Genomic DNA, 26,064 nt, shown 5'->3' on the forward strand with positions numbered 1-26,064 from the left:
TCGATACTTTTGAGCAACGTACTCCCACAACACCTCCTGAGACAAACTGGAAGCTGTGTCTTGTATGTCAAGAGGAGACAACAGAGTCACTTGTCTGCCCAGTACTGTCTAAACGCCGAGACCCTGGGAGTGGATACACGACAATGGCTGCAAACTTGGTCAAATTTGATGAACTCGGAGAACTGCCAAGAACTGTTCAGTTACAGAGACTAGATGAAGGACAAGGTGTTGAGGCGACAATGGTTGCCCAACAGGCCAAGTGGCATAAAACATGTATGCTCAAATACAATAACACAATGCTACGAAGAGCAGAGAAGAGACGCATCGCAAGCAGCTCAGCATTTGATAGTACTGACAATGTCCAGGCCAAGATGTTGAAGCCGGGTACTGCCAACACGTTCGAGGAATATGCACAGCAAGTGTTCATCCCATACATTGTACAACGTTTCCAACATTTATCACGTCTTGACCTTGTGTGGGACAGCTACAGAGCAGATTCCCTGAAGGCATCAACCAGAGAACAGCGTGGAAAGGGAGTACGTCGGCGTGTTGTCGACTCAGCAGTCATACCAGGAAATTGGCAAAGTTTCCTGCGAGTTGATAGCAACAAAGTGGAGCTCTTCAGCTACCTCTCCACCATGCTTGCAGAGTCCTTTCAAGAAGAAGGCAAGGAACTGGTCGTCACTGATGGGGAGCAGGTGATCTGTGTTCCACAGCAAGAGGATGTCAACTCACTCGCACCATGCAACCAAGAAGAGGCAGACACCCGCATGATGCTACATGTAGCACATGCTGCACAACATGGTCACCACCAGATACAGGTTCGAACAGTAGACAGTGACGTCGTGGTCCTAGCAGTGATGGTAGTCCAGAAACTACCAGCTGGAGACGAACTCTGGGTAGCCTTTGGGACAGGCAAGAACTACCGCTACATTGCAGCTCATGAAATAGCTTCCTCCCTTGGTCCAGAGAAGGCATGTGCTCTTCCAATGTTTCATGCCATCACAGGGTGTGATACTGTGTCAGCCTTCGTCGGACATGGGAAGAAATCTGCCTGGGCAACATGGAACACGCTGCCAGAACTCACTGATGCCCTGCTGAGTCTGGCAAATGCACCCACAAGAATCCAAGAGGATACAATGCATGTCATCGAGAGGTTTGTCATACTCCTTTAAACCTAAGGCTTTGTTCTCACACCATGAATAACCCCTCCCTTAAACCTAAGGTTTTGTTCTCACATCATGAATAACCCCTCCTTTAAACCTAAGGCTTTGTTCTCACATCATGAATAACTCCTCCTTTAAACCTAAGGCTTTGTTCTCACATCATGAATAACCCCTCCCTTAAACCTAAGGTTTTGTTCTCACATCATGAATAACTCCTCCTTTTAACCTAAGGCTTTGTTCTCACATCATGAATAACCCCTCCTTTAAACCTAAGGCTTTGTTCTCACGTCATGAATAACCCCTCCTTTAAACCTAAGGCTTTGTTCTCACATCGTGAATAACTCCTCCTTTAAACCTAAGGCTTTGTTCTCACATCGTGAATAACCCCTCCTTTAAACCTAAGGCTTTGTTCTCACATCGTGAATAACCCCTCCTTTAAACCTAAGGCTTTGTTCTCACGTCGTGAATAACCCCTCCTTTAAACCTAAGGCTTTGTTCTCACATCGTGAATAACCCCTCCTTTAAACCTAAGGCTTTGTTCTCACGTCATGAATAACCCCTCCTTTAAACCTAAGGTTTTGTTCTCACGTCATGAATAACCCCTCCTTTAAACTTAAGGTTTTGTTCTCACATCATGAATAACCCCTCCTTTAAACCTAAGGCTTTGTTCTCACGTCATGAATAACCCCTCCTTTAAACCTAAGGCTTTGTTCTCACATCGTGAATAACTCCTCCTTTAAACCTAAGGCTTTGTTCTCACATCGTGAATAACTCCTCCTTTAAACCTAAGGCTTTGTTCTCACATCGTGAATAACTCCTCCTTTAAACCTAAGGCTTTGTTCTCACATCGTGAATAACCCCTCCTTTAAACCTAAGGCTTTGTTCTCACATCGTGAATAACCCCTCCTTTAAACCTAAGGCTTTGTTTTCACATCGTGAATAACCCCTCCTTTAAACTTAAGGTTTTGTTCTCACATCGTAAATAACCCCTCCTTTAAACCTAAGGCTTTGTTCTCACATCGTGAATAACCCCTCCTTTAAACCTAAGGCTTTGTTCTCACGTCATGAATAACCCCTCCTTTAAACCTAAGGTTTTGTTCTCACATCATGAATAACCCCTCAATTAAACCTAAGGCTTTGTTCTCACGTCATGAATAACCCCTCCTTTAAACCTAAGGCTTTGTTCTCACATCATGAATAACCCCTCCTTTAAACTTAAGGTTTTGTTCTCACATCATAAATAACCCCTCCTTTAAACCTAAGGCTTTGTTCTCACATAATGAATAACCCCTCCTTTAAACCTAAGGTTTTGTTTTCATCATAAATAACCCCTCCTTTAAACCTAAGGCTTTGTTCTCACGTCATAAATAACCCCTCCTTTAAACCTAAGGCTTTGTTCTCACGTCATGACTAACCCCTCCTTTAAACCTAAGGCTTTGTTCTCACATGAATAACCCCTCCTTTAAACCTAAGGCTTTGTTCTCACATCATGAATAACTCCTCCTTTAAACCTAAGGCTTTGTTCTCACATCATGAATAACTCCTCCTTTAAACCTAAGGTTTTGTTCTCATCATAAATAACCCCTCCTTTAAACCTAAGGCTTTGTTCTCACGTCATGAATAACCCCTCCTTTAAACTTAAGGTTTTGCTCTCACATCATAAATAACCCCTCCTTTAAACCTAAGGCTTTGTTCTCACATCATGAATAACTCCTCCCTTAAACCTAAGGCTTTGTTCTCACATCATGAATAACCCCTCCTTTAAAAGTAAGGCTTTGATTTCACATCATGAATAACCCCTCCTTTAAACCTAAGGCTTTGTTCTCACATCATGAATAACCCCTCCTTTAAACCTAAGGCTTTGATTTCACTTCATAAACAACCCTTCCTTTAAACCTAAGGCTTTGTTCTCACATCATGAATAACCCCTCCTTTAAACCCAAGGCTTTTTTCTCACGTCATGAATAACCCCTCCTTTAAACTTAGGGTTTTGTTCTCACATCATAAATAACCCCTCCTTTAAACCTAAGGCTTTGTTCTCACATCATGAATAACTCCTCCTTTAAACCTAAGGCTTTGTTCTCACATCATGAATAACCCTTCCTTTAAACCTAAGGCTTTGTTCTCACATCATGAATAACTCCTCCTTTAAACCTAAGGCTTTGTTCTCACATCATGAATAACCCCTCCTTTAAACCTAAGGCTTTGTTCTCACATCATGAATAACTCCTCCTTTAAACCTAAGGCTTTGTTCTCACACCATGAATAACCCCTCCCTTAAACCTAAGGTTTTGTTCTCACATCATGAATAACCCCTCCTTTAAACCTAAGGCTTTGTTCTCACATCATGAATAACTCCTCCTTTAAACCTAAGGCTTTGTTCTCACATCATGAATAACCCCTCCCTTAAACCTAAGGTTTTGTTCTCACATCATGAATAACTCCTCCTTTTAACCTAAGGCTTTGTTCTCACATCATGAATAACCCCTCCTTTAAACCTAAGGTTTTGTTCTCACATCATGAATAACCCCTCCTTTAAACCTAAGGCTTTGATTTCACATCATAAACAACCCTTCCTTTAAACCTAAGGCTTTGTTCTCACATCATGAATAACCCCTCCTTTAAACCTAAGGCTTTGTTCTCGCCTCATGAATAACCCCTCCTTTAAACCTAAGGCTTTGTTCTCACATCATGAATAACCCCTCCTTTAAACCTAAGGCTTTGTTCTCACATCATGAATAACCCCTCCTTTAAACCTAAGGCTTTGTTCTCGCCTCATGAATAACTCCTCCTTTAAACCTAAGGCTTTGTTCTCACACCATGAATAACCCCTCCTTTAAACCTAAGGCTTTGTTCTCACATCATGAATAACCCCTCCTTTAAACCTAAGGCTTTGTTCTCACGTCATGAATAACCCCTCCTTTAAACCTAAGGCTTTGTTCTCACATCGTGAATAACTCCTCCTTTAAACCTAAGGCTTTGTTCTCACATCGTGAATAACTCCTCCTTTAAACCTAAGGCTTTGTTCTCACATCGTGAATAACTCCTCCTTTAAACCTAAGGCTTTGTTCTCACATCGTGAATAACCCCTCCTTTAAACCTAAGGCTTTGTTCTCACATCGTGAATAACCCCTCCTTTAAACCTAAGGCTTTGTTTTCACATCGTGAATAACCCCTCCTTTAAACTTAAGGTTTTGTTCTCACATCGTAAATAACCCCTCCTTTAAACCTAAGGCTTTGTTCTCACATCGTGAATAACCCCTCCTTTAAACCTAAGGCTTTGTTCTCACGTCATGAATAACCCCTCCTTTAAACCTAAGGTTTTGTTCTCACATCATGAATAACCCCTCAATTAAACCTAAGGCTTTGTTCTCACGTCATGAATAACCCCTCCTTTAAACCTAAGGCTTTGTTCTCACATCATGAATAACCCCTCCTTTAAACTTAAGGTTTTGTTCTCACATCATAAATAACCCCTCCTTTAAACCTAAGGCTTTGTTCTCACATAATGAATAACCCCTCCTTTAAACCTAAGGTTTTGTTTTCATCATAAATAACCCCTCCTTTAAACCTAAGGCTTTGTTCTCACGTCATAAATAACCCCTCCTTTAAACCTAAGGCTTTGTTCTCACGTCATGACTAACCCCTCCTTTAAACCTAAGGCTTTGTTCTCACATGAATAACCCCTCCTTTAAACCTAAGGCTTTGTTCTCACATCATGAATAACTCCTCCTTTAAACCTAAGGCTTTGTTCTCACATCATGAATAACTCCTCCTTTAAACCTAAGGTTTTGTTCTCATCATAAATAACCCCTCCTTTAAACCTAAGGCTTTGTTCTCACGTCATGAATAACCCCTCCTTTAAACTTAAGGTTTTGCTCTCACATCATAAATAACCCCTCCTTTAAACCTAAGGCTTTGTTCTCACATCATGAATAACTCCTCCCTTAAACCTAAGGCTTTGTTCTCACATCATGAATAACCCCTCCTTTAAAAGTAAGGCTTTGATTTCACATCATGAATAACCCCTCCTTTAAACCTAAGGCTTTGTTCTCACATCATGAATAACCCCTCCTTTAAACCTAAGGCTTTGATTTCACTTCATAAACAACCCTTCCTTTAAACCTAAGGCTTTGTTCTCACATCATGAATAACCCCTCCTTTAAACCCAAGGCTTTTTTCTCACGTCATGAATAACCCCTCCTTTAAACTTAGGGTTTTGTTCTCACATCATAAATAACCCCTCCTTTAAACCTAAGGCTTTGTTCTCACATCATGAATAACTCCTCCTTTAAACCTAAGGCTTTGTTCTCACATCATGAATAACCCTTCCTTTAAACCTAAGGCTTTGTTCTCACATCATGAATAACTCCTCCTTTAAACCTAAGGCTTTGTTCTCACATCATGAATAACCCCTCCTTTAAACCTAAGGCTTTGTTCTCACATCATGAATAACTCCTCCTTTAAACCTAAGGCTTTGTTCTCACACCATGAATAACCCCTCCCTTAAACCTAAGGTTTTGTTCTCACATCATGAATAACCCCTCCTTTAAACCTAAGGCTTTGTTCTCACATCATGAATAACTCCTCCTTTAAACCTAAGGCTTTGTTCTCACATCATGAATAACCCCTCCCTTAAACCTAAGGTTTTGTTCTCACATCATGAATAACTCCTCCTTTTAACCTAAGGCTTTGTTCTCACATCATGAATAACCCCTCCTTTAAACCTAAGGTTTTGTTCTCACATCATGAATAACCCCTCCTTTAAACCTAAGGCTTTGATTTCACATCATAAACAACCCTTCCTTTAAACCTAAGGCTTTGTTCTCACATCATGAATAACCCCTCCTTTAAACCTAAGGCTTTGTTCTCGCCTCATGAATAACCCCTCCTTTAAACCTAAGGCTTTGTTCTCACATCATGAATAACCCCTCCTTTAAACCTAAGGCTTTGTTCTCACATCATGAATAACCCCTCCTTTAAACCTAAGGCTTTGTTCTCGCCTCATGAATAACTCCTCCTTTAAACCTAAGGCTTTGTTCTCACACCATGAATAACCCCTCCTTTAAACCTAAGGCTTTGTTCTCACATCATGAATAACCCCTCCTTTAAACCTAAGGCTTTGTTCTCACACCATGAATAACCCCTCCTTTAAACCTAAGGCTTTGTTCTCACATCATGAATAACCCCTCCTTCAAACCTAAGGCTTTGTTCTCACATCATGAATAACCCCTCCTTCAAACCTAAGGCTTTGTTCTCACACCATGAATAACCCCTCCTTTAAACCTAAGGCTTTGTTCTCACATCATGAATAACCCCTCCTTTAAACCTAAGGCTTTGTTCTCACATTATGAATAACCCCTCCTTTAAACCTAAGGCTTTGTTCTCACATCATGAATAACTCCTCCTTTAAACCTAAGGCTTTGTTCTTACATCATAAATAACCCCTCCTTTAAACCTAAGGCTTTGTTTTCACATCATGAATAACTCCTCCTTTAAACCTAAGGCTTTGTTCTCACCTCATGAATAACTCCTCCTTTAAACCTAAGGCTTTGTTCTCGCCTCATGAATAACCCCTCCTTTAAACCTAAGGCTTTGTTCTCGCCTCATGAATAACCCCTCCTTTAAACCTAATAGCCCAGCGGCATAGTAAGAAATATGAAACCAATTGTTCAAATTGTTCTAAAAGCACCAAAATTGGCACACATGTGGATTAATACATTCTGAACAATTTTGGATATGGAGGCATTCAAGATTCTCCCCGTAGCACATTTGGCGGCCATTTTTCAAAATGGCCGCTATTTACCATTAGCGTCATTGAATATGTACCATAATTTGTCTTTTTGTGGATGCTAAAGGTGATAAGTGTGCTAGAGGTGATAAGTATTGTACAATTACACATACTTCTGTGCTTACCAAATAATTTGGCTACCATTTCACAAGAAAATGAATTTTACTTTGCAGCGGCAGCGTTGGTGGCAGTGACGGCGGCTGCAGTAATAGTATAGTGTTGATAGTCATGGTGCTTGTAGTAGTAACTTGTGGTAACATGGTGGTGTTTTGTGTCTTTGCAGGTGAGGCAGCAGTGTCTTTGCAGGTGAGGCAGCAGCAGCACCACCTGACATCAGAGACGCGTTGTTCCAGACTGCAGCCATGGCAAAGAAGTTCCAACTGGTCGATACTTTTGAGCAACGTACTCCCACAACACCTCCTGAGACAAACTGGAAGCTGTGTCTTGTATGTCAAGAGGAGACAACAGAGTCACTTGTCTGCCCAGTACTGTCTAAACGCCGAGACCCTGGGAGTGGATACACGACAATGGCTGCAAACTTGGTCAAATTTGATGAACTCGGAGAACTGCCAAGAACTGTTCAGTTACAGAGACTAGATGAAGGACAAGGTGTTGAGGCGACAATGGTTGCCCAACAGGCCAAGTGGCATAAAACATGTATGCTCAAATACAATAACACAATGCTACGAAGAGCAGAGAAGAGACGCATCGCAAGCAGCTCAGCATTTGATAGTACTGACAATGTCCAGGCCAAGATGTTGAAGCCGGGTACTGCCAACACGTTCGAGGAATATGCACAGCAAGTGTTCATCCCATACATTGTACAACGTTTCCAACATTTATCACGTCTTGACCTTGTGTGGGACAGCTACAGAGCAGATTCCCTGAAGGCATCAACCAGAGAACAGCGTGGAAAGGGAGTACGTCGGCGTGTTGTCGACTCAGCAGTCATACCAGGAAATTGGCAAAGTTTCCTGCGAGTTGATAGCAACAAAGTGGAGCTCTTCAGCTACCTCTCCACCATGCTTGCAGAGTCCTTTCAAGAAGAAGGCAAGGAACTGGTCGTCACTGATGGGGAGCAGGTGATCTGTGTTCCACAGCAAGAGGATGTCAACTCACTCGCACCATGCAACCAAGAAGAGGCAGACACCCGCATGATGCTACATGTAGCACATGCTGCACAACATGGTCACCACCAGATACAGGTTCGAACAGTAGACAGTGACGTCGTGGTCCTAGCAGTGATGGTAGTCCAGAAACTACCAGCTGGAGACGAACTCTGGGTAGCCTTTGGGACAGGCAAGAACTACCGCTACATTGCAGCCCATGAAATAGCTTCCTCCCTTGGTCCAGAGAAGGCATGTGCTCTTCCAATGTTTCATGCCATCACAGGGTGTGATACTGTGTCAGCCTTCGTCGGACATGGGAAGAAATCTGCCTGGGCAACATGGAACACGCTGCCAGAACTCACTGATGCCCTGCTGAGTCTGGCAAATGCACCCACAAGAATCCAAGAGGATACAATGCATGTCATCGAGAGGTTTGTCATACTCCTTTAAACCTAAGGCTTTGTTCTCACACCATGAATAACCCCTCCCTTAAACCTAAGGTTTTGTTCTCACATCATGAATAACCCCTCCTTTAAACCTAAGGCTTTGTTCTCACATCATGAATAACTCCTCCTTTAAACCTAAGGCTTTGTTCTCACATCATGAATAACCCCTCCCTTAAACCTAAGGTTTTGTTCTCACATCATGAATAACTCCTCCTTTTAACCTAAGCCTTTGTTCTCATATCATGAATAACCCCTCCTTTAAACCTAAGGCTTTGTTCTCACGTCATGAATAACCCCTCCTTTAAACCTAAGGCTTTGTTCTCACATCGTGAATAACTCCTCCTTTAAACCTAAGGCTTTGTTCTCACATCGTGAATAACCCCTACTTTAAACCTAAGGCTTTGTTCTCACATCGTGAATAACCCCTCCTTTAAACCTAAGGCTTTGTTCTCACGTCGTGAATAACCCCTCCTTTAAACCTAAGGCTTTGTTCTCACATCGTGAATAACCCCTCCTTTAAACCTAAGGCTTTGTTCTCACGTCATGAATAACCCCTCCTTTAAACCTAAGGTTTTGTTCTCACGTCATGAATAACCCCTCCTTTAACCTTAAGGTTTTGTTCTCACATCATGAATAACCCCTCCTTTAAACCTAAGGCTTTGTTCTCACGTCATGAATAACCCCTCCTTTAAACCTAAGGCTTTGTTCTCACATCGTGAATAACTCCTCCTTTAAACCTAAGGCTTTGTTCTCACATCGTGAATAACTCCTCCTTTAAACCTAAGGCTTTGTTCTCACATCGTGAATAACCCCTCCTTTAAACCTAAGGCTTTGTTCTCATATCGTGAATAACCCCTCCTTTAAACCTAAGGCTTTGTTCTCACATCGTGAATAACCCCTCCTTTAAACTTAAGGTTTTGTTCTCACATCGTAAATAACCCCTCCTTTAAACCTAAGGCTTTGTTCTCACATCGTGAATAACCCCTCCTTTAAACCTAAGGCTTTGTTCTCACGTCATGAATAACCCCTCCTTTAAACCTAAGGTTTTGTTCTCACATCATGAATAACCCCTCCTTTAAACCTAAGGCTTTGTTCTCACGTCATGAATAACCCCTCCTTTAAACCTAAGGCTTTGTTCTCACATCATGAATAACCCCTCCTTTAAACTTAAGGTTTTGTTCTCACATCATAAATAACCCCTCCTTTAAACCTAAGGCTTTGTTCTCACATAATGAATAACCCCTCCTTTAAACCTAAGGTTTTGTTTTCATCATAAATAACCCCTCCTTTAAACCTAAGGCTTTGTTCTCACGTCATGAATAACCCCTCCTTTAAACCTAAGGCTTTGTTCTCACGTCATGACTAACCCCTCCTTTAAACCTAAGGCTTTGTTCTCACATGAATAACCCCTCCTTTAAACCTAAGGCTTTGTTCTCACATCATGAATAACTCCTCCTTTAAACCTAAGGCTTTGTTCTCCATGAATAACTCCTCCTTTAAACCTAAGGTTTTGTTCTCATCATAAATAACCCCTCCTTTAAACCTAAGGCTTTGTTCTCACGTCATGAATAACCCCTCCTTTAAACTTAAGGTTTTGTTCTCACATCATAAATAACCCCTCCTTTAAACCTAAGGCTTTGTTCTCACATCATGAATAACTCCTCCCTTAAACCTAAGGCTTTGTTCTCACATCATGAATAACCCCTCCTTTAAACGTAAGGCTTTGATTTCACATCATGAATAACCCCTCCTTTAAACCTAAGGCTTTGTTCTCACATCATGAATAACCCCTCCTTTAAACCTAAGGCTTTGATTTCACTTCATAAACAACCCTTCCTTTAAACCTAAGGCTTTGTTCTCACATCATGAATAACCCCTCCTTTAAACCCAAGGCTTTTTTCTCACGTCATGAATAACCCCTCCTTTAAACTTAGGGTTTTGTTCTCACATCATAAATAACCCCTCCTTTAAACCTAAGGCTTTGTTCTCACATCATGAATAACTCCTCCTTTAAACCTAAGGCTTTGTTCTCACATCATGAATAACCCTTCCTTTAAACCTAAGGCTTTGTTCTCACATCATGAATAACTCCTCCTTTAAACCTAAGGCTTTGTTCTCACATCATGAATAACCCCTCCTTTAAACCTAAGGCTTTGTTCTCACATCATGAATAACTCCTCCTTTAAACCTAAGGCTTTGTTCTCACATCATGAATAACCCCTCCTTTAAACCTAAGGCTTTGTTCTCACATCATGAATAACTCCTCCTTTAAACCTAAGGCTTTGTTCTCACACCATGAATAACCCCTCCCTTAAACCTAAGGTTTTGTTCTCACATCATGAATAACCCCTCCTTTAAACCTAAGGCTTTGTTCTCACATCATGAATAACTCCTCCTTTAAACCTAAGGCTTTGTTCTCACATCATGAATAACCCCTCCCTTAAACCTAAGGTTTTGTTCTCACATCATGAATAACTCCTCCTTTTAACCTAAGGCTTTGTTCTCACATCATGAATAACCCCTCCTTTAAACCTAAGGTTTTGTTCTCACATCATGAATAACCCCTCCTTTAAACCTAAGGCTTTGATTTCACATCATAAACAACCCTTCCTTTAAACCTAAGGCTTTGTTCTCACATCATGAATAACCCCTCCTTTAAACCTAAGGCTTTGTTCTCGCCTCATGAATAACCCCTCCTTTAAACCTAAGGCTTTGTTCTCACATCATGAATAACCCCTCCTTTAAACCTAAGGCTTTGTTCTCACATCATGAATAACCCCTCCTTTAAACCTAAGGCTTTGTTCTCGCCTCATGAATAACTCCTCCTTTAAACCTAAGGCTTTGTTCTCACACCATGAATAACCCCTCCTTTAAACCTAAGGCTTTGTTCTCACATCATGAATAACCCCTCCTTTAAACCTAAGGCTTTGTTCTCACACCATGAATAACCCCTCCTTTAAACCTAAGGCTTTGTTCTCACATCATGAATAACCCCTCCTTCAAACCTAAGGCTTTGTTCTCACACCATGAATAACCCCTCCTTTAAACCTAAGGCTTTGTTCTCACATCATGAATAACCCCTCCTTCAAACCTAAGGCTTTGTTCTCACACCATGAATAACCCCTCCTTTAAACCTAAGGCTTTGTTCTCACATCATGAATAACTCCTCCTTTAAACCTAAGGCTTTGTTCTTACATCATAAATAACCCCTCCTTTAAACCTAAGGCTTTGTTTTCACATCATGAATAACTCCTCCTTTAAACCTAAGGCTTTGTTCTCACCTCATGAATAACTCCTCCTTTAAACCTAAGGCTTTGTTCTCGCCTCATGAATAACCCCTCCTTTAAACCTAAGGCTTTGTTCTCGCCTCATGAATAACCCCTCCTTTAAACCTAATAGCCCAGCGGCATAGTAAGAAATATGAAACCAATTGTTCAAATTGTTCTAAAAGCACCAAAATTGGCACACATGTGGATTAATACATTCTGAACAATTTTGGATATGGAGGCATTCAAGATTCTCCCCGTAGCACATTTGGCGGCCATTTTTCAAAATGGCCGCTATTTACCATTAGCGTCATTGAATATGTACCATAATTTGTCTTTTTGTGGATGCTAAAGGTGATAAGTGTGCTAGAGGTGATAAGTATTGTACAATTACACATACTTCTGTGCTTACCAAATAATTTGGCTACCATTTCACAAGAAAATGAATTTTACTTTGCAGCGGCAGCGTTGGTGGCAGTGACGGCGGCTGCAGTAATAGTATAGTGTTGATAGTCATGGTGCTTGTAGTAGTAACTTGTGGTAACATGGTGGTGTTTTGTGTCTTTGCAGGTGAGGCAGCAGCAGCACCACCTGACATCAGAGACGCGTTGTTCCAGACTGCAGCCATGGCAAAGAAGTTCCAACTGGTCGATACTTTTGAGCAACGTACTCCCACAACACCTCCTGAGACAAACTGGAAGCTGTGTCTTGTATGTCAAGAGGAGACAACAGAGTCACTTGTCTGCCCAGTACTGTCTAAACGCCGAGACCCTGGGAGTGGATACACGACAATGGCTGCAAACTTGGTCAAATTTGATGAACTCGGAGAACTGCCAAGAACTGTTCAGTTACAGAGACTAGATGAAGGACAAGGTGTTGAGGCGACAATGGTTGCCCAACAGGCCAAGTGGCATAAAACATGTATGCTCAAATACAATAACACAATGCTACGAAGAGCAGAGAAGAGACGCATCGCAAGCAGCTCAGCATTTGATAGTACTGACAATGTCCAGGCCAAGATGTTGAAGCCGGGTACTGCCAACACGTTCGAGGAATATGCACAGCAAGTGTTCATCCCATACATTGTACAACGTTTCCAACATTTATCACGTCTTGACCTTGTGTGGGACAGCTACAGAGCAGATTCCCTGAAGGCATCAACCAGAGAACAGCGTGGAAAGGGAGTACGTCGGCGTGTTGTCGACTCAGCAGTCATACCAGGAAATTGGCAAAGTTTCCTGCGAGTTGATAGCAACAAAGTGGAGCTCTTCAGCTACCTCTCCACCATGCTTGCAGAGTCCTTTCAAGAAGAAGGCAAGGAACTGGTCGTCACTGATGGGGAGCAGGTGATCTGTGTTCCACAGCAAGAGGATGTCAACTCACTCGCACCATGCAACCAAGAAGAGGCAGACACCCGCATGATGCTACATGTAGCACATGCTGCACAACATGGTCACCACCAGATACAGGTTCGAACAGTAGACAGTGACGTCGTGGTCCTAGCAGTGATGGTAGTCCAGAAACTACCAGCTGGAGACGAACTCTGGGTAGCCTTTGGGACAGGCAAGAACTACCGCTACATTGCAGCCCATGAAATAGCTTCCTCCCTTGGTCCAGAGAAGGCATGTGCTCTTCCAATGTTTCATGCCATCACAGGGTGTGATACTGTGTCAGCCTTCGTCGGACATGGGAAGAAATCTGCCTGGGCAACATGGAACACGCTGCCAGAACTCACTGATGCCCTGCTGAGTCTGGCAAATGCACCCACAAGCATCCAAGAGGATACAATGCATGTCATCGAGAGGTTTGTCATACTCCTGTATGACCGCACAAGCAAATGCAAGGACGTCAACAAGGCGAGAAAGCAGCTCTTTGCAAAGACGAACTCTGTTCAGAACATCCCGCCAACCTACGCTGCTCTGGAGCAGCATGTGAAGAGATCTGCCCTTCAGGGTGGTCATGTCTGGGGCCAGGCATTGGTACCAACGCCCGTGCTCCCTCCACCAACAGACTGGGGCTGGCATCGGAGTGATGATGGGCTCTACACACCACTCTGGACCACACTCCCTGAGGCATCCAAGGCCTGCTATGAGCTGGTGTCTTGCGGATGCAAGAAAGGCTGCAAAAACCGCTGCAAGTGCAAGAACGCTTCACTGCAATGCACTGGTCTATGTTTCTGTGAAGGCGAATGCCAGTAGATTGGGACAGAAAACTTGCTAACCAACATTATGATCTGTAGACATTCATAATTCTGGTGACCAGATTTGAAAAGTTCGGAATCATAATTAACATAGTGTGGCAAAATCTACGTTATTGTATTACATGTATGTACTGCAGGATTACACAAGTACTGTGCCTAGAGACTGGGCTTTTGGTCGACTATATAACTACAATCTGACCATACTGTAAACTTCCCGTACTCTGTGTATTATTTTGACTAGCAATTTTGCCAGCAATTTGAAATAAAAAAGCAACTTGAGCAATTAAAGTGTGTTCCTGAAATCAGGTACTGGTTATTAGAGGTATTATGTCATTGAGTATTGAAATCTTCATCAAATGTCCACTTTTTCCACAAAATGGCGGCCAGTTTGGGGGCCATTTTTGAGAAGATTCATCTAAATATCTGTTAAACATTTATTGATGTTAATTCTGATGTAAAAAAAGGGAATTTTGGCCCATCTAGCACCAAACTAACGACACATAATGAAGTCTATGTAATGACGCTAATGTTAAATGGCGGCCATTTTGAACAATGGCCGCCATATCTTCCTAAGGGCTAATCTTGAATGCCTCCATATCCAAAAATGTTTAGAATATATTAATCTACATGTGTGCCAATTTTGGTGCTTTTAGACCAATTTGAACAATTGGTCTGCTATGCCGCTGTACTATAAGGCTTTGTTCTCGCCTCATGAATAACCCCTCCTTTAAACCTAAGGCTTTGTTCTCGCCTCATGAATAACCCCTCCTTTAAACCTAAGGCTTTGTTCTCACATCATGAATAACCCCTCCTTTAAACCTAAGGCTTTGTTCTCGCCCCTCATGAATAACCCCTCCTTTAAACCTAAGGCTTTGTTCTCACATCATGAATAACCCCTCCTTTAAACCTAAGGCTTTGTTCTCACATCATGAATAACCCCTCCTTTAAACCTAAGGCTTTGTTCTCACACCATGAATAACCCCTTCCTTTAAACCTAAGGCTTTGTTCTCACACCATGAATAACCCCTTCCTTTAAACCCAAGGCTTTGTTCTCACATGAATAACAACACACGAACAAAAATCAGGATCAAAATAAGAATTGATGTATGGAAGAATGGCATATCCAAGTCTTCAAAATATGCTCTGTCAACTTTGCCTAAGAATAAGGAGGGAGCCATGAAACTATTGTAATAACCGTACTTGAAGATTTATAAGATTTGAATAAACTTTTGAGAAAGGGGGAAGAATATATAGATAGAAGTAGGTGATAAGGATTTCATGAAATGGGGGGGGGGGAGTGTGACTCGCTTGAGGACAATAAGGATTTCATGAAATGGGGGGAGGGGAAGTGTGACTCACTTGAGGACAATAAGGATTTCATGAAATGGGGGGAGGGGAAGTGTGACTCACTTGAGGACAATAAGGATTTCATGAAATGGGGGGAGGGGAGGTGTGACTCACTTGAGGACAATACGGATTTCATGAAATGGGGGGAGGGGAAGTGTGACTCACTTGAGGACAATAAGGATTTCATGCAATGGGGGGAGGGGAAGTGTGACTCACTTGAGGACAATAAGGATTTCATGCAATGGGGGGAGGGGAAGTGTGACTCACTTGAGGACAATAAGGATTTCATGCAATGGGGGGAGGGGAAGTGTGACTCACTTGAGGACAAGAGGGATTTCATGAAATGGGGGGAGGGGAAGTGTGACTCGCTTGAGGACAATAAGGATTTCGTGAAATGGGGGGAGGGGAAGTGTGACTCGCTTGAGGACAATAAGGATTTCATGAAATGGGGGGAGGGGAAGTGTGACTCGCTTGAGGACTATAAGGATTTCATGCAATGGGGGGAGGGGAAGTGTGACTCACTTGAGGACACTAAGGATTTCATGAAATAGGGGGAAGGGAAGTGTGACTCACTTGAGGACAATAAGGATTTCATGCAATGGGGTGAGGGGAAGTGTGACTCGCTTGAGGACAAAAGGGATATAGGTCGATTGGGATACTTCAAAAAAAAAAAAAAACGTTATAGGATATGTTACCTTATAAATGACAGGATTTGCCTAAAATGGATTACACCAGATATCCTGATTACCCTATAATTACTTTATGGCACCAAAATTACTCAATCGAAGGCAATTACTCCATAAATGACAACCACCGTGTTTAGTTGAAAATGATAAATGAGCAAAAGTATTGATTTTTGTAGAGAAAAGTTGGATTTGGAAGATGAAATAGTAAACAAACTAGCTGTACGTGATTACAAAGTTAGATTTTAGAAGTCGGAATCATAATTACGTGATTACAAAGTTAGATTTTAGAGGCCGGAATCATAATTACGTGATTATAAAGTTAGATTTTAGAGGCCGGATTTTAGCGGCCGGAATCATAATTACGTGATTACAAAGTTAGATTTTAGCGGCCGGAATCATAATTACGTGATTACAAAGTTAGATTTTAGCGGCCGGAATCATAATTACGGGATTACAAAGTTAGATTTTAGCGGCCGGAATCATAATTACGGGATTACAAAGTTAGATTTTAGCGGCCGGAATCATAATTACGGGATTACAAAGTTAGATTTTAGCGGCCGGAATCATAATTACGGGATTACAAAGTTAGATTTTAGCGGCCGGAATCATAATTACGGGATTACAAAGTTAGATTTTAGCGGCCGGAATCATAATTACGGGATTACAAAGTTAGATTTTAGCGGCCGGAATCATAATTACGGGATTACAAAGTTAGATTTTAGCGGCCGGAATCATAATTACGGGATTACAAAGTTAGATTTTAGCGGCCGGAATCATAATTACGGGATTACAAAGTTAGATTTTAGCGGCCGGAATCATAATTACGGGATTACAAAGTTAGATTTTAGCGGCCGGAATCATAATTACGGGATTACAAAGTTAGATTTTAGCGGCCGGAATCATAATTACGGGATTACAAAGTTAGATTTTAGCGGCCGGAATCATAATTACGGGATTACAAAGTTAGATTTTAGCGGCCGGAATCATAATTACGGGATTACAAAGTTAGATTTTAGCGGCCGGAATCATAATTACGGGATTACAAAGTTAGATTTTAGCGGCCGGAATCATAATTACGTGATTACAAAGTTAGATTTTTGCGGCCGGAATCATAATTACGTGATTACAAAGTTAGATTTTAGAGGCCGGAATCATAATTACGTGATTACAAAGTTAGATTTTAGAGGCCGGAATCATAATTACGTGATTACAAAGTTAGATTTTAAGAGGCCGGAATCATAATATCTGGTGGTTGTGAGTGCTGAAACTAATTGCTTTGAAATTATATGTGAAACGTACAACTTATCCCTTTTACCACCAAAGGACGTACTGGTATGTTTCACAAAACTCATCCCTTTACCCCCATGGGCGTACTGGTACGTCCTTGCAAAGAACCTGCTATTTACATTTTTTTTGCATATTTTTGATAACTTTATGAGAAACTTCAGGTATTTTCCAAAAGAATTAGACCAACCTGACCTCTCCAAGACAAAAATTAAGGCTGTTAGAGCAAATTAAAAAATATATATAGCAAAATGTGCTTGAAAAAAAAAACCCTGGGTGTTAAGGGTTGGAAAGTTCCAAATAGCCTGGGGGTAAAAGGGTTAAGAATAGGAATTTAATTAAAAAAGGTTGTATTTACGTAGTGAAAATATTGCTCCTTCATCAGCTGTGACTCCAGTTATGAGATTGACTTTGTTATAACGTCCTTCTCGGATTAGTCGAACAGGATGGTCGGGCAGGTAGTCTCCATCCACTCTGGGCGAAGCCATCAAAGGAAAGACGAACCACTTCTGGAAGTACGAGGAAAGGATTATTATTATTATTATTATTATTATTATTATTATTTGTATTATTATTATTTGTATTATTATTATTATCATCATCATTATTATTATTATTATTATTATTATCTTTATTATTATTATTATTATTATTATTATTATTATTATTATTATTATTATTAATATCTTTATTATTATTATTATTATTATTATTATTATTATTATTATTATTATTATTATTATTGCCCTTGGAGGCAATCTGATTGTTACTTTTTACTATCCAAATGGCATTACTGGCTGCATAAGCAAAACGCTGCTACCCCTTTCACCCCCAAAGGACGTACCGGTACGTTCTTGCAAAACACTGTTAATTACATGTTTTTATATATTTTTTATAATTTTATGAGAAACTTCAGGCATTTTCCAAAAGAATGAGACCAACCTGACCTCTCTAGGACAAAAATTAAGCCTGTTAGAGCAATTTAAATATATATATATATATATATATATATATATATATATATATATATATATATATATATATATATATAGCAAAATGTGCTCGAAATTTAACCTTATGGGGGGGGGGTAAAAGGGGTAGCTACAAGGGAGGGCCCCTTCAAGGAAAAGCTTCAAGGAAACAGGTCAGAAAATTATTTTGTGATTATCATCATATTGAAACCATTGCTGATCTTTTTTAATGTTACCATAACTTGGCACAGTGAGATATCATGTTATAAATCATGATTGTATTATTCTTATTTGAACTTTAGGTTTCAAGAACTTGAGGAATTTTGAAGATGCCGCTTCGAAATCTTTTTGGTGATACTGCTATAACTCGGCTCGTGTTCAAGTTCATCCGGGCTAGATTTTCATCTCTCCAGTATTTGAAATATTAGGAATATTTTAAGGTAATAAATGAAAATTTTATTTACTCCAGAACTTCAATTCATATAAATACAAAATTGAAAATTAAACTTCGAAATTTTCAGAATATTACGATCATGATAGGTAACTAAACTTTGAAATTGCCAGTTTTCTCCCCAGTATTTGAATTATTAGGAATATTTTAAGGTAATAAATGGCAATTTTATTTACTCCAGAACTTCAATTCATATAAATAAAAAATTGAAAATTAAACTTCGAAATTTTCAGAATATTACGATTATGATAGGTAACAAAAGTTTGAAATTGCCAGTTTTCTCCCCAGTATTTGAATTATTTGGAATATTTTAAGGTAATAAATGAAAATTTTACTTACTCCAGAACTTCAATTCATATAAATAAAAAATTGAAAATTAAACTTCGAAATTTTCAGAATATTACGATCATGATAGGTAACAAAAGTTTGAAATTGCCAGTTTTCTGTGCATGCACTTGTAACCCTCTCACGCCCATTTCTTCAAAATATATAAGTGCAGTCACTCATATAAGTTGGTGGATGTCCAGTTGTTTGAGGGGGATTTCCTTTTCACCCATTTCTGGACGACAGGTGTTTGGGAGCGCAAACCCGGTCAAATATTCAACCGTACCTGTAGTTTAATATTTGATCGATTCCGCACCCACAGACACCTGCCGTCCAGAAATGGGTTAAATGGAAATCTCTCTCAAACACCTGGACATTATTATTATTATTATTATTATTATTTGCTAAGCTACAACCCTAGATGGAAACGCAAGATGCTATAAGCCCAGAGGCCCCAACAGAGAAAATAGCCCAGTGAGGAAAGGAAACAAGGAAAAATAAAATATTTTAAGAACGGTAACAATATTAGAATAAATATTTCCTATATAACTATTAAAACTTTAACATAACAAGAGGAAGAAAAATTTGATAGAATAGTGTGCCGGAGTGTACCCTCAAGCAAGAGAACTCTGACCCTAGACAGTGGAAGACCACGGTACAGAGGCTATGGCACTACCCAAGACTAGAGAACAATGGTTTGATTTTGGAGTGTCCTCCTAGAAGCACTTAAAACTAGTCCAGCAAAACCAAGTAAATAGATTAATCTAAATATTTTCGTTAATGTATCTTTCAATATCAGGGTTATAGATAAGAGATTTACGTTTCAAAAAAGAATTTTAATCGAATAGCATACGCCATCAGTTTTTCTTTGAAATTTTGCACGACCCAAGCGCGCATGTGGCCTACCTCGGGTTTGCTCTCAGGGCACGTATTCCTCCGCTAGGCCTACCATTACAGAAAACGGGAGTAGGGTAAACTACACAAAACTCTGGTCGTCTGAGAGGAGGTTCCAGGTAACTCCTATGAAAGTAGTTCTCGCTAAGTATGTTAGGAAAAATACAAATTACTAATAATTTGTGATTTTTCGAATGTAGCTATTTATGGTGTACTTAAGTATTCGTTACAATGAATAGCATTATGTACAGACGAGACAAAAAGAGAGAAAGTAATCAAATTCAAACTGTTGTGAGAATTCAATTTCAAACTACTGTAATTTGTTTCGTTATTTTTGTTTTATTTAGATGTTACCAAGAAGGCTGAATTAACTTGTATAGAGTTATTCTTGTTTAGAAACAGCAGATTTGGTAAACTCCGCTTAGCTTTTCATTAGTAATGAGTGTAGTTGAGATTTGGTACTTTTTGAGTAAATTTTCATCGTAAATTAGGTAGTTAAAATCCAGCTTCACCTTTTTTTCCAGATTCTTAATTTAACATTTGATGAAATTGTTTTTTTAGTATGTTGAAAAATTGTCAAAATATACTAGAATTCGTTATTTTTGTTTTATTTGGATGTTACCAAGAAGGCTGAATTAATTTGTATAGAATTATTCTTGTTTAGAAACAGCAGATTTGGTAAACTCCGCTTAGCTTTTCATTAGTTGAGATTTGGTACTTTGAGTGAATTTTCATCGTAAATTGGGTAGTTAAAATCCAGCTTCACCATTCTTTTCCTGATTCTTAATTTAACATTTAATGAAATTGTTTTTTAGTATGTTGAAAAACTGTCAAAATATACTAGAATATTTTGACACCCTGACTTCGCAACGAGTAACCAAACAGCTGATTGGTTGGACAAGATAATTCTAACCAATCAGCGATCAGGAAACTTTTCCGAGCTAAAAGGGCACCGCTACGAGTCGGTGCAAATATGCATCGCTAAAAGAAATGGACTATAGTGTGAGGAGAGAGGGCATAGGTGCTCATGGCTAAACACAAGAACTGACCTCGTAGAAACCGTGTGACAGGGTGCACCTACTCAGAGCGAGGTGTGCCAAGAATTCTTGTGTCCATCTGTACATTTCCCATCTATTACTTATTCATCAACTTAGGAACTCTAGGAGATGAATATCTCATTCATCAACCTCGTTGTTTGTAAATATGAGTGAAATAAAAAAAAAAGAATATTTTGACTTAACTTTCTGATTTAGTGTCTGTATCCAGACTTAACTTTCTGATTTAGTGTCTGTATCCAGACTTAACTTTCTGATTTAGTGTCTGTATCCAGACTTAACTTTCTGATTTAGTGTCTGTATCCAGACTTAACTTTCTGATTTAGTGTCTGTATCCAGACTTAACTTTCTGATTTAGTGTCTGTATCCAAAGAAGATATTTGAGAGTTTTTGATGTAAAGTCTTTGTTTCATTTAATTTATATTTTGTTATATTTTTGTTACATTTTTGTAAATAGAATAATTACACAAAAATGTAAATGAATAAAATGTAATTGTCTTTTTATAATAAAAGAAAAAAAAATTGCTTTAGAGCTGGTTTAGCCATCTGTAAATAACTTCAAGCGTGGTGTTAATCTTCCGGATAAGTTTTGCGTCAACATAAATGTGTATTGCTCCATTCATTAACAGTTACATGTTTAAGGAAATACTTAGAACCTTTTTTATTATAATGTCTTTTCGTTAATATTGCACAATTACACTGCTATTACGTACGTTGGGCTTGCTTATACAAGTAGGATCTAAAGGGAGCAACTGAATTTAAGAAGAAACTAAAGTCATTACTTTTCACAAGATCATATGATTTGGAAGATGCTACAATCAAAGAATTGTATAAGTTATAATGAAAATGTTTCGTTAGATGATTAATATGGACCCGCCCGAGAAGTAGTTCACTCGACTTCAGTGGAGGGTTGGATTTAAACCCAAAACAAGTAAGTAAAGTAAGTAGGAATTTCTAAATCGAAAGTGACAAGAAAGGCACAAAAGTCTTCTCAAATTTGAAATTACAATTTTATCAAGTTATCAATAGTAGTTTTGTGAAGCCATGGGTGGGAGGAAATACCAGCAATTACGTGTCTTATCGTTATGTAAATGGCAATCACATGACAGTCAGTATGTTTATAATGACATGAGTCTTTTTTATAGTTTATTTCTGACATATTTGTTTTTGATGTTGTTAATAGTTTATATATGACGTCTGTTTTGACGTTGTTACTTTTTTTAGAATGATTTATTGTTAATTTGTTCTCTTCATTTATTTATTTCCTTATTTCCTTTCCTCACTGGGCTATTTTTCCCTGTTGGAGCCCCTGGGCTTATAGCATCTTGCTTTTCCAATTAGGGTTGTAGCTTGGATAGTAATAATAATAATAATAATATCTGTTTTGACGTTACTGTTTTAGAATGATTTATTGTTAACTTGTTCTCTTCATTTATTTATTTCCTTATTTCCTTCCCTCACTGGGCTATTTTTCCCTATTGGAGCCCCTGGGCTCATAGCATCTTGCTTTTCCAACTAGGGTTGTAGCTTGGATAGTAATAATAATAATAATAATAATAATAATAATGACTTATCTTCCCTGGGGACTTTCTACGACTTCAGCAACAATGCAGGAGTGTACCGAATTCAAGTTTGTGGATATCCTGGTGGGATGATATGGCCCAAGTGTGAACCAACATATTCCGAGACAAACAGCAATTACACTTTTCACTCATTTAAGATTCTAGGAAATATGATTGATAGTGTACCAACCGTGTGTCACACGATCGTACATAGTTCATTTTGTGCTTGTATCTTCGCTCTCCCCTCGCACTAAAAAGAACTTGAAAAATCATGTCTGCTTTTTCCTCTGTAACAGTGTCAATATTTGAACATGAAAATTCTTGTTGCTTTGAGATTTTGTATATAAAGGAGAGTGTTCTTTAATAAACTCACTCAGTTGCTTTCACACTGCTTTGAGTTCACAACCTTCTCTCGGCTCCATCACAATAGCATTATTGTGGGTCTGCATGATGTGTAATTCACCAGATAGCGCCGAGCTTAGGATCTACAATCTTATGCCAGTGGAAAAATAGAATTCTGGGCTCTGACCTGTGCCGCCCAGTGAAATGCTCCTTTTACATAATTTCTAAGGTAAAACCTGCTGCAGTTTTTACCTTAGAAATGATGTAAAAGGAGCATTTCACTGGGCGGCACAGGTCGGAGCCCAGAAATAGATTTTTCCTACGTCAAAATCTCTTTATTAAGTCGAAATTTGAAATGGAGAAATTCTAAAGAATGAGCCAAGCAACAGGTTATTAGGTAATCCTGCCTCGTGGAATCCACACTGATTACCAGAAGGAAGGCTAAATTCTGATTTTCTTGATCCGGAACATCTGGAAGATGTTTAAATGCTAAAGTTGTAGCTGGAGAGCAATGACATCTCAGTCCATGGAATTAGATTGGTCAACTATCTCTGGAACAAGTTATGCAACTATCTCTGGAACAGGTTTTGCAACTATCTCTGGAACAGGTTATGCAACTATCTCTGCAACAGGTTATGCAACTATCTCTGCAACAGGTTTTGCAACTATCTCTGGAACAGGTTATGCAACTATCTCTGGAACAGGTTTTGCAACTATCTCTGGAACAGGTTATGCAACTATCTCTGCAACAGGTTATGCAATTATCTCTGCAACAGGTTATGCAACTATCTCTGCAACAGGTTTTGCAACTATCTCTGGAACAGGTTATGCAACTATCTCTGGAACAGGTTTTGCAACTATCTCTGGAACAGGTTATGCAACTATCTCTGGAACAGGTTTTGCAACTATCTCTGGAACAGGTTTTGCAACTATCTCTGGAACAGGTTATGCAACTATCTCTGGAACAGGTTTTGCAACTATCTCTGCAACAGGTTATGCAACTATCTCTGGAACAGGTTTTGCAACTATCTCTGGAACAGGTTTTGCAACTATCTCTGGAACAGGTTATGCAACTATCTCTGCAACAGGTTATGCAACTATCTCTGGAACAGGTTTTGCAACTATCTCTGGAACAGGATTTGCAACTATCTCTGCAACAGGTTTTGCAACTATCTCTGGAACAGGTTTTGCAACTATCTCTGGAACAGGTTTTGCAACTATCTCTGGAACAGGTTATGCAACTATCTCTGGAACAGGTTTTGCAACTATCTCTGGAACAGGTTTTGCAACTATCTCTGGAACAGGTTATGCAACTATCTCTGGAACAGGTTTTGCAACTATCTCTGGAACAGGTTATGCAACTATCTCTGGAACAGGTTATGCAACTATCTCTGGAACAGGTTTTGCAACTATCTCTGGAACAGGTTATGCAACTATCTCTGGAACAGGTTTTGCAATTATCTCTGGAACAGGTTATGCAACTATCTCTGGAACAGGTTATGCAACTATCTCTGGAACAGGTTTTGCAACTATCTCTGGAACAGGTTTTGTAACTATCTCTGCAACAGGTTTTGCAACTATCTCTGCAACAGGTTATGCAACTATCTCTGGAACAGGTTTTGCAACTATCTCTGCAACAGGTTATGCAACTATCTCTGCAACAGGTTTTGCAACTATCTCTGCAACAGGTTATGCAACTATCTCTGGAACAGGTTTTGCAACTATCTCTGCAACAGGTTATGCAACTATCTCTGCAACAGGTTATGCAACTATCTCTGGAACAGGTTTTGCAACTATCTCTGGAACAGGTTTTGCAACTATCTCTGGAACAGGTTTTGCAACTATCTCTGGAACAGGTTTTGCAACTATCTCTGCAACAGGTTTTGCAACTATCTCTGCAACAGGTTATGCAACTATCTCTGGAACAGGTTTTGCAACTATCTCTGGAACAGGTTTTGCAACTATCTCTGGAACAGGTTTTGCAACTATCTCTGCAACAGGTTTTGCAACTATCTCTGGAACAGGTTTTGCAACTATCTCTGGAACAGGTTTTGCAACTATCTCTGCAACAGGTTTTGCAACTATCTCTGCAACAGGTTTTGCAACTATCTCTGGAACAGGTTTTGCAACTATCTCTGGAACAGGTTTTGCAACTATCTCTACAACAGGTTATGCAACTATCTCTGCAACAGGTTTTGCAACTATCTCTGGAACAGGTTTTGCAACTATCTCTGCAACAGGTTATGCAACTATCTCTGCAACAGGTTTTGCAACTATCTCTGCAACAGGTTATGCAACTATCTCTGCAACAGGTTATGCAACTATCTCTGGAACAGGTTTTGCAACTATCTCTGGAACAGGTTTTGCAACTATCTCTGGAACAGGTTATGCAACTATCTCTGCAACAAGTTATGCAACTATCTCTGGAACAGGTTTTGCAACTATCTCTGGAACAGGTTATGCAACTATCTCTGCAACAGGTTATGCAACTATCTCTGGAACAGGTTTTGCAACTATCTCTGGAACAGGTTTTGCAACTATCTCTGGAACAGGTTATGCAACTATCTCTGGAACAGGTTTTGCAACTATCTCTGGAACAGGTTTTGCAACTATCTCTGGAACAGGTTATGCAACTATCTCTGCAACAGGTTATGCAACTATCTCTGCAACAGGTTATGCAACTATCTCTGGAACAGGTTTTGCAACTATCTCTGGAACAGGTTATGCAACTATCTCTGGAACAGGTTATGCAACTATCTCTGGAACAGGTTTTGCAACTATCTCTGGAACAGGTTATGCAACTATCTCTGGAACAGGTTATGCAACTATCTCTGGAACAGGTTATGCAACTATCTCTGGAACAGGTTATGCAACTATCTCTGGAACAGGTTTTGCAACTATCTCTGGAACACGGTTTGCAAGAGTTTACTGTACTTAAATAGGTGAAGAATTAATATTACTTTGTAGCAATAAGGTAACATAGAATGGGGGAAATGTATGGGTTGGCCAGGGCACCAGCCACCCGTTGAGATACTACCGCTATAGAGTTATTGGGTCCATTGACTGGCTAGACATTACTACATTGGATCCCTCTATCTGGTTACGGGTCATTTTGTCTTTGCCTACACATACATCGACTAGTCTAGCCTAGTCTTTCCACATTCTTCTCA

General features: G+C 39.7%; 1 protein-coding gene across 1 annotated transcript; it reads left to right on the top strand.

The window, feature by feature from the left end:
* Positions 1-23,405: 23,405 nt before the first annotated feature.
* On the top strand, positions 23,406-25,832 carry LOC137643349 (putative per-hexamer repeat protein 5). Its single transcript, XM_068376180.1, has one exon. It carries the CDS (start codon positions 23,406-23,408, stop codon positions 25,830-25,832), a length of 2,427 nt encoding a protein of 808 aa, XP_068232281.1.
* The last annotated feature ends 232 nt before the right edge of the window (positions 25,833-26,064 follow it).

Source organism: Palaemon carinicauda, chromosome 6 (assembly GCF_036898095.1).
Source record: "Palaemon carinicauda isolate YSFRI2023 chromosome 6, ASM3689809v2, whole genome shotgun sequence".
NCBI lineage: Eukaryota > Metazoa > Arthropoda > Malacostraca > Decapoda > Palaemonidae > Palaemon > Palaemon carinicauda.